Here is a 12,436-nt window from a genome sequence, read left to right as displayed (position 1 = left end):
ACAATCACAGACAAAACGGCACTCTGCATGGCTTCAACCCACCATGTTATAATGAGACTATCTCTCAGTCTTTCAGAAACGACAGCAAAACAACAAACTCATCATCAAGTGGACATCATTTACACGTTTCCAGCACGAGTCAGATTTCTCAACAATACTCAACACACAACAATAAGGGAGAGGCCACCTCCTCCGTTAACTTAAATTCCCATAACAGGCTGTGTGAAACCAACCTTTCCTTGTCAAAACCAAATGATTCTCCCTCAAATCCTGCTGCTGGTGCACAACAGGAAATACTCAAACGTCGCCAATCAATCGCAATAACTGAGGACTATCTACATACGGCGTCCACTCCTAGATTACCTAGTCAAATCAAGTCTAATCAAAATATGCAACCTGTGACATCAACTGTCACTGAAATGTATAACTCAAATGCCTCCCAGTCCATACCACAAAGTTCGAGACATTCATCGCCTAAAGTCACTGATGCTCTTTTAAGATCTCTGCTGTTACAACCACTGCAAAGCTCTGTACCAAATGTCTATTATGTCTCAGCAAAAGGAGATGCAATTGGACATGCAAGTCAGGCAGTATTTTTTCCTGAAAACAATGTTGGATCATTAAGTGGTGCATCTCTACTGATGCAGTCGCCTAAAGGCATTGAACCACAGAGAAATGAAAACCAATCATCTGTACAAAACAATTGTGAAAGGCATGAAATGCTATCAGTCAAGGCAAATGACAGCTCCATTCACTCGTCGCCTGGTCGCACAAGAGCTGTTGCTGTTGTGCAACCCCTGTTACATGAAAGCTACCAGGTTGCCAGCAAGCAGAACAGTTCTAACACCATCAGTCAGTTGTCTGAAGGCACCGCAACAGATGAATCTTTGAGTAACCCAGAAAAAGTATTTATTTCATCAAAAACCATGCCGGTCGGGCATCTGAAAGTGGGACCTTATCTTCACCTAGAAAACCCAAACCAAATGAGGTCCAACAAATATGCAATCGGGCATTCAGCAGCATCCAATGATGGTACTTTGATGTCATCGTCCTCTTCAGCTGGCCCTAAAGACTTATCGCAAAAACAGTTATGTACAGTTGATGCAGGATCTAAACTGGATATTGACACGCAAGTACACCAGCGTGTTGCAACAACTGCCCAACAATCGGTAATCGCCAAAGCGCCAGTGAGCCAAACTGGTGATGAAGACAAAAGTGAGATGCCAATGGATACAAAGAGGGTCGAGCTTTCCTCAGTCCCAACAACACCATGGACACCAGTCACATTAACTAAGTACATACAGGATTCTGAAAAGGCTCAGATCGAGTTTAAAGAGTTTACAGTGTCTACTGTGCACAAATTAATGAGCATGTTTTGGGATGGCAACCCTAATAAGTTGAAATGTGCGCTTAAGACCCACATGTACAATAATTTATTCTCTGATGTTAAACAATTCTGCAGTGAACATGTAACAGCACAGTCTGTCATTCTGTCACAAGTGAAGAGCTGCTTTAAGACGCAACTCAAAAGCTACCATGTCCTCAAAGATAAGGAGGTTTATTCAGAACTGCCCTACAAGTCATCATGGTTGAATGTCAATGAGAAGCTTGATGACATTGACAAAGATTTTGACTTCCCTCCATCTTTGAGCTATCATCTTAACAGGCTCAAGAGTGACAGTCGACTAGATACAGACGATGTTGAGACCGACAACAGCATTTCTGCACAAACTGCAAAGGAGGCGTCAAACGAGATGATTTCATCAACAGAGCTTGAACAGGTTGACCTGAGTGAAGAAAAACAAGACTCCTTTGTTGAAGCAACGCAAACGGTCTCTCCTAATAATAAAATGGAGAGCGCGGATTCCAGTGACCCCAACCTATACTCCTTTAAAATCCAAGTTTTTCCACCAGAAGATGCCAAACTTATCTTTGAGCAAGCACAAAGCAATCTGCCAGAAAGTATGGACATGGACAATCAGCCTGAAAGAGTCTCGGATATCTCTGTGGAGGGGGAGCTACCTAAGGTTATCAATGCCACATTGAGTAACTCAAAACTGGACAACAAGACATTCCGTCCAATAGAAGAGGCTTGCTGCATTGAAAAGTTGATGGAAACATTTTGGGGGTCAAACACCACTTCTTTGAGTAAATGCCAGTGCAATATCCAACAAAGTCATAAAGATAACACTGCAAAGATCTGTGACAAGGAAGGGATGGCAGTACAGGAGAAAGATGCGTTCAGTTCTGACGGAAAACTCCACTCTGCTACAGAAAAAGAGAATCAAGAAAATTGTGTGGTGAACGTCAACAATCAGGCCGTGGCTTTTCTTTGGCCTGAGATAATCAATGTATTTAGTCAAACCGTTGACCTTACTGAAGATGATGACAAACCTCACTCGCATTCTGACAAAGACCCTGAGGACGTTGACCATATAAGTATAAATAATAGCCAGTCAAGAATCTTATTCATAAGTGACGAAGAAGATATGTGCAGCAGTGAAAGTGAAACTCCCAACCAATTGCCAGACTTTGAAAGTGATTCCGAACAAGCTCCGGTGAAATTTACAGAAAGTGGGCAGTCAAACGGTTCAGACGAGAAAGAGACCACTTCAATTTCCAGAAATTGCACCGAAATTCAGTCAGATTCTGAAGTGGAATGTGTACCAGATCAGTTGAAATCTACAGAAAATATGCAGTCATGTACTTTGGTCAGAAGTGAGAAAAAAACAGACAATCTCTTCAGTAGTGAAAGTGAAGTTGCCAGCCAGATGACAGATGTTGAAGAAAATTGTGGACGAGCTCAATTGACATCTACAAATGTGGAAGAGTCCTCATTGGAAACTGAAGAACAACAAACTCAAATTAGTGCGACAGGTGCCCCACAGACGACTTGGAGTGGTAAACTCAAGAGACAAAGTAGTCCTGGTCGATTTTCGCCGCTCTCGAAGAAATCAAAGAAATGCAAATCCCTTGTTGATGTGAACCCACAGCCTATCCTTGAGGGCGTTTCAAAATGTGGGAAGGCGACTGATGGCAAACCTCCAGCCACTGACGTTCGAACTGTAGAACTGGTTCTGTTTGGCTCAACGGCACCAGACAAGTGTGTTTTACTTGGCAGTAGAAAGAACCACATCTCATCGCCAGAGGCTGTGTCGGATTCAGTGCCAAGGCCTCCAAACGTGCTCACTGTGAACCTCAGTCCCTTGAAGAGAAAGACAATTAAAACTGTGCTAACATGGGATTATTCAGTCAAACGGCTTTACAAAAGATGGAAGATTAGTTTACCACCAGCTAAAATCAGGCATGGAATAAAACTAAAAGCTCGGAAATGTACTTTTGGCTCTTCACCCGAGTGGAGTATCGTGAAAGCTGATACGATTGGCCCTGCTGACATTGAAGAGCTGCCAGTTTCCTCTGAAATGAGGATCTTCGGTGGAAAAACTAAGCCTCGCCTGAATCTGAGATGGAGGAGGTCCCTCTCTGAAGAACTTGCATGTGACGAGGAGAAGACAGAAAAACACACAGCCATGCTCAAGCAGCCTGCTGATCAGGGGAGGAATAACGCTGAAAATGGAAGCGAAGCTGTCCCGCCTCTCCAGAACAACGATGCCCTGAAGTTCAGTGTCTTACCGGTTTCCTTTAACTTCGAATCCAATGGGAGAAAGGAAAACAAGGATCCTGTTCCAGGTAAATCATAATTTTGAGATTAAAGTGGGGCAACAACAATTTTAGTATTTCCCCTCCAAAAAGTTGGGGAACTTGTGAGAGAATTATATATTCCAAATGTAATGCAGCAGAGGCCGAGATTTAGATGTTAGTAAGCTCCAAGAACACTATTATTAGATTAATTATTATCACATCCTTTCCCTTTCCAGTCTGGGTCAGGCTGACTTTTTGGCAGATCATACAATTTTCCCCACTTCACTTTTCTGGTTAAAAAATATAGTACAATAAAAAAATTCAACAATATAGTACATTTTCTTCCACAAAGTAAAGCCCCAATGTTGACGGTGGTGAGTGTGGTGGAAATTAATATAGTTTCCTTGTGAGAAATCAACAGTACTTTAAGCATGTTAGTCTTTGAATACTTTATTACTGGATAAAATATAGAAAGATTATAACGAGTAAACACATCTGGCAAATAGCATAGTTCCTAAGCTATATAATTACTCAGAGTGCTGTCGTGATCTTTTCTTTGAGAAGTAAGGATTAGTTTGATTGGGTTGAAACGAGGCCGCCTTTGATTAGAGCAGCCGTGCTCAAGGGCCCGGCCCCCCTATGGTGTGTTAGCTCCGCCCACCAGACCCGACCTCCCCCACGGCCACCTAGGTGTCACGGCCTGTTTGTTGGAATCTTGATCACACAAGTTTTCTTTCTTGGTTTCATCCGCCCCCGCAGTTTTGGAGAATTTATCGTTTCTTCTTTGCGCGGGCAGCAGTCAAGTCTATGCAACATTAGTAACATCAATAATTCGTTATATACATTACAGTGCATAGGTTTAATTTCTCTGACAGTGAGCAAGATTTTTTTTTTTTTAAGTTGATAAAATTACAATTATAAAAACATGTAAAAGGGGGGTTGCTGTCCATAATTCAGATGATTGTGTATTCTTTAATGCTTTTGTTTTGAAAGAATGTCTATTTTCATTTTTTTTAGAAAAGCCTGATCTTGTTGAAGGAAAGGACAACAACCACAAACACACTGTCATGGCAAAAGGTAATGAATAACACTTGCTTTGCATTTCTTTTTTATTATTTAAACGGTGATGACATATTGTTTTAATTATTATAAATGAACTTCTCTATAGGTACATGGTATTCAAATGCTGAGGAGAAGAAGAATCGATTTTCCCCTCCGGCGCCCTGCAGCCTCTTCCATACATTTCAGAAGAAATACATGGAGAAGATGCAGCCATATGTGGATGAATAACATGATGGATGGGCGCTTTTTGGAAACGGACTGTAAACTATTGTCTTCTGTGTGGGAAATTCTTCATTGAAAAAAATTTGCCTCCAAGATTGTTACAGAAATGATGTCTTTGTGTTTTTGAAGGAGCCATTAAAAGTTGCCAGTTTGGCCAACGTCTGTCAAGCAAGTTACTAATGGGTTCACTAAGGGTTCACGTGTCCTCATCAGTTTGTAAATAAAGTTGTCAGTTGTTTACATAACTTTAAAAATGTTTACGTCTTCCACTGTAGATACAATTCCTAATGTATCACAATATTTGATCCAAAAATGTAACTTTTTTTAAATGCTGTTTTGTTTAGCTATATATTTACATATTGTTTTATATTTTTCTACTTTAAGAATACGATTATTTTTCTACAATAGTTTTGTCATTTTTTTTATTTTTAACAAAAGTTGTCTGCAATTGCAGGTTGTACATCTGTTTATACATAAGGTAATGGTTATGTTAAGAGTGATAACACCATTAGTTTAAGGAAAGTGAGTGAATTCGGATGCCAGAACCCAGAAAGGTGAAATGTTTGTTGTCTAGTTATGTCACCAACTTTAGATACTGTATTCAAGGGAGGGCACCTGCAATAAGCCTCACAGACAAGGATTCTAGGATGTATGACTGAGGCTGGTCAGTTGCTCTCAAGACCAACTCATTTTTGATCTGCATAAATCTGTTCACATCAAATTCTGGAGTCTGTCTCTTTGTCTCTTTGTCTAACTTGTTTAATTGATGTCTCCAAAGTAGTGTGGTGCATCATAATAGACGAGCACCATGAATTATATCTAAATGTTTAAAACTCACCTATGACATCTGCATACTGAAAACTAGTGTGAATATTGTGTGGTTTGAATGGTTTAACATATAACCTGTTTGATTTAGTGATGATTAATGTTCATTTTAAAAACACACTAAAGCTACCGGAGTCACACGGACAGGTGAGCATGACTGCTCCAGGACAGCGCTGCAGAGTCAGGGATTATCCAACTCCAATTGGAAAGATGGCATTTAGGAAAAAAGAGGGAACGTTTGGTACATTCTGAGATAAAATGAGGTAAACTGGGTGTAACAAAAACATATTGTGTTATCCAAGAAAAGGGAGGAAGAGTTCAAAGACCAAAAGACTAAGAACGAAATAAATCAGTTGCTCTCCAGACAGCTCAGGTTGAATTTGCAGACGTCTCCCACACGGTTCTTCTCTAATTGCCCTTTGTCATTGTCGGGGGGGAAAATAAATTCTTTGTATTCTGAGAGATTTATTTTCTAGATGTGCTATTGGATACCCGTGTCTCACATCTCAATTGTTTACACAAGAGAGGGACAGAGAGACACAGTGTGTTATTTAAACATGACCTTTGCTCCCGTTGAGTTACACTTTGATCCTTCTCCATTTCTTCATTACATGTACACTAAGTCTCTGTCACTAAAGTTCTCATGTAGCTCATAGGGAGAGTGTTTGTCCTGAAACCACAAGGTAGCCAGTTCGATCCCTGTTCTCCCCACAGCTAGTTTGCATGTTGAAGTGTCCTTGAGCAAGACACTGAAGCCCCAGTGCTTCACAGCACACTTTTCCTTAATTACTAAGGATGGGTAAAATGCAGAGTAATAATTTACTCATTGTGGGATTAATAAATGATTTTTACTCAGACATGTAGTGTGCCTGGTGAGTCTGGTAAACAGTTATATACTTCTTGCCAGGAAGTGACCTTCAGAATAAGGTGGCAATTTGCAAATAAGACTTGAATCACATTTCTCTATTTTCTTCTAATAAGCTTCAATAAATGCCTCTGCATCCTGAGAACGTCTTCAACCACAACTTAACCAACTCTCAGATTTCCTTCACAAACACATTCCATTAGATTGTGATTCTACTACGTCTTAAATCAACCCTAACTGTACCAGGCCGTCTGTCCCTGGACACTTTTGTTCATGAAAAGGATGACGCATTACAAAAAGATGCATAATCATTTTCAGAAAATAAGATGACTATTTACAGCAGATTTCCCAGTGGCCTAGTTCTATCTATTTTTCTCTCTTCAAGGAAATGCCACATTCCCAATAGTTTCAGTACCTCTGACAGATGAGACCGGTACTAACGTCTCAGGGCTCTGGGTCAGAGATCAAATGTTGAAGATAAGGAATGTTGCACAACAATATTTGTGGTAAACACAAAACAGACGTATGGAGCACCAAAGTCGATAAAAAACTAAAACAATGCAGAATTAAATTATTCTATTCTATTCAATTAATATATTATTAGTTTTATAGTTACACATTCATCCATGTTGAACATATGAGGGCTATATTCTGGCCACTAATTCCAAGACTTCAGAGGTCAAGATCTTTTTTTTCCTCAAACAAAGTTCCTTTTTTTCTCAGACAAAGAAGTAAAGTTCCACTTTTTCTGAGTCAAGGAGTGTGTGTGTTGTAAACTGTTGTTATAAGTAATGGCGCCATTGCACAACTGAGTGTGTGGATGAGAGGGAGGGGGGAATTATACGACTGAAGGACATAAGAATGTATTGCAACATGATGCTTTGTGAGCTGAACTCTCTCCCCCTCCCTCCTCTCTTTTACTCCTCTGACTGCTGCTAAATACAGAATGATAGATTTTCTTAATATACGTATATATGTTGTCTCAATGTTTAAAAATAAATAATTCTATTTGCACTTTATTATCAGTATTTAGTTTATATGTTGGACAGGAGAGAAACGTTTTTTATATTCCTCTGTATGTTTGGTACATGTTGAGGAATTGACAATAACGCCGACTAATGTAGATTCAACACTTCGACTATATTTAGCCTTTTAACAGTTTAATAATCTATCTTTTTTTTTTACCGATGCTTCTTGTTATTTGTCCATGGACAGTTTGCTATATGCACTCTTCATATTCTTTTTTTCTCCTTATTTGTTTGATGGTTGAAGTAAATAAATACATAGAAAATGAAATAAAAGCATCGTCACCGTCTCTTCATATTCATCAACATGACTTTTATTAGTTTCGGACTGTATCAAAATAAAACCTGTGCAAGATAAGCATATTGTTAGTTTTCATAAACGGCCGAATGATCCATCACTTTAAATATTGCCACAAGGAATTGTATGGCGGCATTATCTTCTATCCTTTGGTAAAGGAAGATCCAGTATCTCCGATGCTAAAGGAGCTAAGAAAGGAAGCATTGAAGCACCGTTCCTTAGCATGTAGTGACTTTGAACAGATCTCACCATGACAGCCATATATATATATATATATATATATATATATATATAAATATATACATACATCCATACATACATGCAAAAAAGCTTTTTTCCCACCGGGCGGCCCGAATGACGCGTGTCCGGGCAGAAAGTTGAACATTTTCCAACTAGGGCGGAAAAAAGGTGTGACGCAAAGTTGCGTCAGCCAATCAGTGTTGAGAAGCTCCGCCTGTCATCACCGCCGTCTTGCTGTTGCTGAATCAAACTGCTGCTGGTCTGCTGCTGAAATAGCCCTGGTAGCGGCCGTCATTCAGACGCTCTTATGGGACTACAGATAATATTATGAACCCAGACACGATGGAGTTTGATATTCCGACATATGTGGAATTTACACAACAAGTATAAAGCAGAACTAGTGTTTATTTATTCCATGGTTTATAGCGGAAATGATAGCTCTTTTCACAGAGCTAAGCAACGGAGATAAGCCACGCTCCCCTTGAAGGGCGGCACGATTATTCAGTGTGAACACAGCTTTTATTGTCGAGCGAGTAAACTGACCCGGTAAATTATCGAATTATCGTGCCGCTTTTGGTGTGAACGCAGCATTAGTTAAGGTAACTACAAAAGTAATCACATAACACCTCACACAGTCCTTGTACACACAGTCAGTACATGTGATCACATTCAAAAGAGAACGCACAGAGGACCCTCTCAGGGTTCAGGGCGATAGCACCAAACACTGCTGCAGGTCAGACCATAGTTCTCCTCTCGGACAGACTCAGGCAGCTCAAACTGAGCCACCTGACTCAAGACTCTTCGGATGCAGTGTTCCTCAAACTGGGCTCGTCCAGGATCTCCGATCAGGACTTTGGTGCCGTGGCTGTGGATGCAGTGGTCCAGCCAGCCGTGAAGGCTGGTGGCGAGGGCCTCGTCGTAGAACATGTCCCCCAGGAGGATCAGGTCAAAGCCTTTGGGCGGTGAGCCGATCAAGTTGTCGGTCAGACAAACGGGCGGCTCCAGGCCGTTCAGCTCACAGTTCATGTGGGTCGCAACGGCTGCGACTGTAAGACAAATCGGTGTTTGCCATTCAAACTTCACGTTCTATTGAACAGACTCAGGTATCATTTTACAGTATTTTACTTGCTTTAGCGCATCAGTTTACATTTTGAAAGTTCTTGACACAAAATACTGTATTCTTAATATCATTTTTTCCAAAACAACGTAGTTCATAAAATTAAAAAACAACATTGAACATTGCATATGTTCATCATTGAATTTTAATCATTGGTAGCGTTTCTACATAATAAAAATACGTTTCTTTAAAATACAAATTATCAAACAAACTTATTCTCGTCAAAAGAGTCTATTGTGACTGTACAAACAGCAACAAGTCAAGGAACACAGTGTTTCAAATTATTTAGAGTAAGAATTACTTTCAAGTTTAGTTTTGATATATGCTGCGTTATGTTAAGTTTGGGTGGTAGACTCGAAGAAAAAGTTCCGGATTCAGTAAGTTATAATAAAACAGATTTAATAAAAAGTAAATGATGATAGAGTGTATACGAGGGTGCACAAAACGCAGCGTCCACAGACCACCAACTATCTAACGGCAGTTAACTGTCTAGCGTTCAAATTATGCACATATCCCTTCTTAAGTATCGCATTTTACACATAGACATTCCTTATTTAAAGTGTAAGGCATAGTAAATTATTATAAATCTATGTTTAAATATGTCCGACACCACTGTAAATCCCATATTCATACAAGACAAAATGATGACTTCACTGCAGTGCACTTAGTTTAATTTAAATGTTCTGCATTATACCTCCCCCCAACATTTTGACGTCAAGCATCAGGTTGACAGGAGTCATCTCAAATTAGTTATTGTATATTTGAGTCTAATGTATCTACAATAAAAGACACTCAGTTTGACTCTCAGCATTATGAGTTTATACGTTTGTTTTTCTGTTGTGAAAAGATCCATGACTGAACGTGGTGGTGTGGAGAGAAAATGAGTGCCTACTTGCTACAAACTGTCTGATATAATTCTAATGTGTTAAGCATTTTTAATATGAGTTTTTGTTGACTAATTGAGTGCATGCCATTTGCTACTATGAAGCAATGCTGTCTTATCAACGGTTCTGCATCTCATCGACAGATTCACAAGCAGAAAGGGACAGTAGATAAGGAAGCACGCTTGCTAAAAAACATAACCAAATAATGAGATATAAGCCTTAAGTTGGAAACAAGAACCAGAGAGCGGGTTATAAAAAAAAAGTGCGTCTGTTCCAGTAAGTGCCGATAAGTCATGCGATTTCTCAGAATAACTAACGATAACGAGAATAACAAGTTGGAGCAGATGAAGACGACGACATCACACTTCACCCGAAACTGATGTAGAAGGCAGGCGGCTACAGTGTTATATAACTCGGGGAGTTCCAGAAAATAGGAGTTATCTCGGTGCAGTCGGTCAGTCAACTACAATCGTGGTCTGTCGGGTTGTCAAGGGACGAGCTCTGTTTCGCGGAACATAGATAGCTGATTTTTGTATTTGTGATATCCTTCAAATCAATTTTGTTATCAACATTGATCTTAAACTTTCATTCGAATTTGGACATTTTGAGAGCGGTCCTTCCTTGATCCTCAACGGATCTAAGATGCAACAGTGGTAAGATGGGCCCAACCGCACATCTCTGCCACAAGGCCCGATGACAGTGCAGTCGGGCCGTGTCTCTGCGTGCAGTGGATGTCTGTATGCATTGATGTAACATTAGATATCAAAATAAATATAGATGATAAGTGATCTACCAGAAGGAATAACAGGAAATGACAGGTAGGTATCTCCTGAAAATATTAACAGTAGCAGCAAAAAAAGCAATCACTCGCAACTGGTTACAAACCGACCCACCCTCAACAGAAAATAATTCAAGAAATCCATGAGATGGAAAGAATGACCTTCCTTCTGAGACTGAGAAAAGACATATGATGTATGTATATGTCTTTTCTCAGTCTCAGAAGGAAGCTATGTATATGCCATATACATAGCAAGATGGACCAAAAAGGAAATTGGCAGGCGACTCGCCCTCCCTAACCTCACGGGTTTCTGGATTTTGTTGGCTCTAGAGACTCAGTATCTCTTATGCACTAGCACAAGCACTATGTTTCACTAAGATGCAACCCCATATATATATAAGTTTAAACCTACGTTAAAGAAACCATGTTGCATGGTTGTTATTTTTACTTATTTACCTGCTTAAACATTTTTCTTTATGGCCCTTCTTGGCCAGATGCATGGTTAATATATTTGATTCTTTCTTACTTTTGAAGGTTGTATTTCTTGTTAAACTGTAAAAATACCTAAATAAAATATTAAGAATTAAATATATATAAAAATAAAGATGCATACCAGTGTCAATGTCATTTGCAACTACATGAGCAGCACCACATAGTTTTGCAGCGATGGCTGAGGCTCCACAGCCGCTCCCCAGATCCAGAACCGTCTTACCCCGACACACCGCAGGGTTATCCAGCAGGTATCTGCACAGATGTGACACGAGATGAGACCTAACAGCAGCAGCTCACACACATTAAACTGCTGACTATTGTGGAGCTAAACTATTACCTGGAGAGTGCCTGTCCTCCTGGCCAGTATATGGCCCAGTACGGGTCATCAAAAGGCCACAGCTCGGGTTTTTCTCTCCAAAATCTGCAGTTCGGGGTGAACAGCTTCAGTTTAAACTCTGGGGTCAAACTCTGCTTTCCAACTACTTCTGTGTTCTCTGAAATAAATCTGCGGATGTACTCAGACTGGCAGCTGGCTGAGGAACATTTCGGTGTGTTTGTCTGTCTGAACGCTTTGATAAACACTTCAATATATCGAGCTCGAGGCGTTAAAAGTCGCACCATGGTCAGACACTCGTTAAGGTGACCGCATCGCTGCCGGTGACACTCGTAACGATCACGTGTCGGTGTCGGTACTTCACAATACTGACAGAGGAGAGAGAGAGAGAGAGAGGGAGAGGGAGAGGGAGAGAGAGAGAGAGAGAGAGAGAGAGAGAGAGAGAGAGAGAGAGAGAGAGAGAGAGATCGATCGATCGGACACCAGGCTGCTCAGCTGAGGCTCAGGGGAATATCGGAGGTTGTTTTCCACACGGATGGTAAATAACGCCGGACAGGAGTTCCATCGCCCTCCTGAAAACAGGACGCACGCAATCTACGTTCCGCTTTAAAAACACACGGTTCCTACCCAGTGACGTCGTGTGTTTCGTGTT

At 40.4% G+C, this 12,436-nt stretch overlaps 1 protein-coding gene and 1 long non-coding RNA gene across 2 annotated transcripts; one reads left to right on the top strand and one right to left on the bottom strand.

Moving 5' to 3' along the window:
* Window positions 1-3,053: 3,053 nt before the first annotated feature.
* LOC306741951 lies at window positions 3,054-5,640 on the top strand. The gene is made up of 3 exons (XR_013771066.1): window positions 3,054-3,690; window positions 4,660-4,719; window positions 4,811-5,640. It is a non-coding gene; the product is annotated as an uncharacterized lncRNA (long non-coding RNA).
* A 3,035-nt stretch (window positions 5,641-8,675) lies between these two features.
* On the bottom strand, window positions 8,676-12,071 carry etfbkmt (electron transfer flavoprotein subunit beta lysine methyltransferase; the record flags this gene model as incomplete). Its single annotated transcript, XM_079223211.1, has 3 exons — window positions 8,676-9,225; window positions 11,572-11,702; window positions 11,788-12,071. 3 exons carry the CDS (start codon window positions 12,069-12,071, stop codon window positions 8,876-8,878), a joined length of 765 nt encoding a protein of 254 aa, XP_079079337.1. The 3' UTR covers window positions 8,676-8,875.
* Window positions 12,072-12,436: the final 365 nt, after the last annotated feature.

The sequence above is a fragment of the Taurulus bubalis genome (genome assembly GCF_910589615.1).
Source record: "Taurulus bubalis genome assembly, chromosome: 9".
Taxonomy (NCBI): domain Eukaryota; kingdom Metazoa; phylum Chordata; class Actinopteri; order Perciformes; family Cottidae; genus Taurulus; species Taurulus bubalis.
The sequence above is the reverse complement of the archived record's forward strand: the minus strand, read 5'-3'. Positions and strand labels throughout refer to the sequence as shown.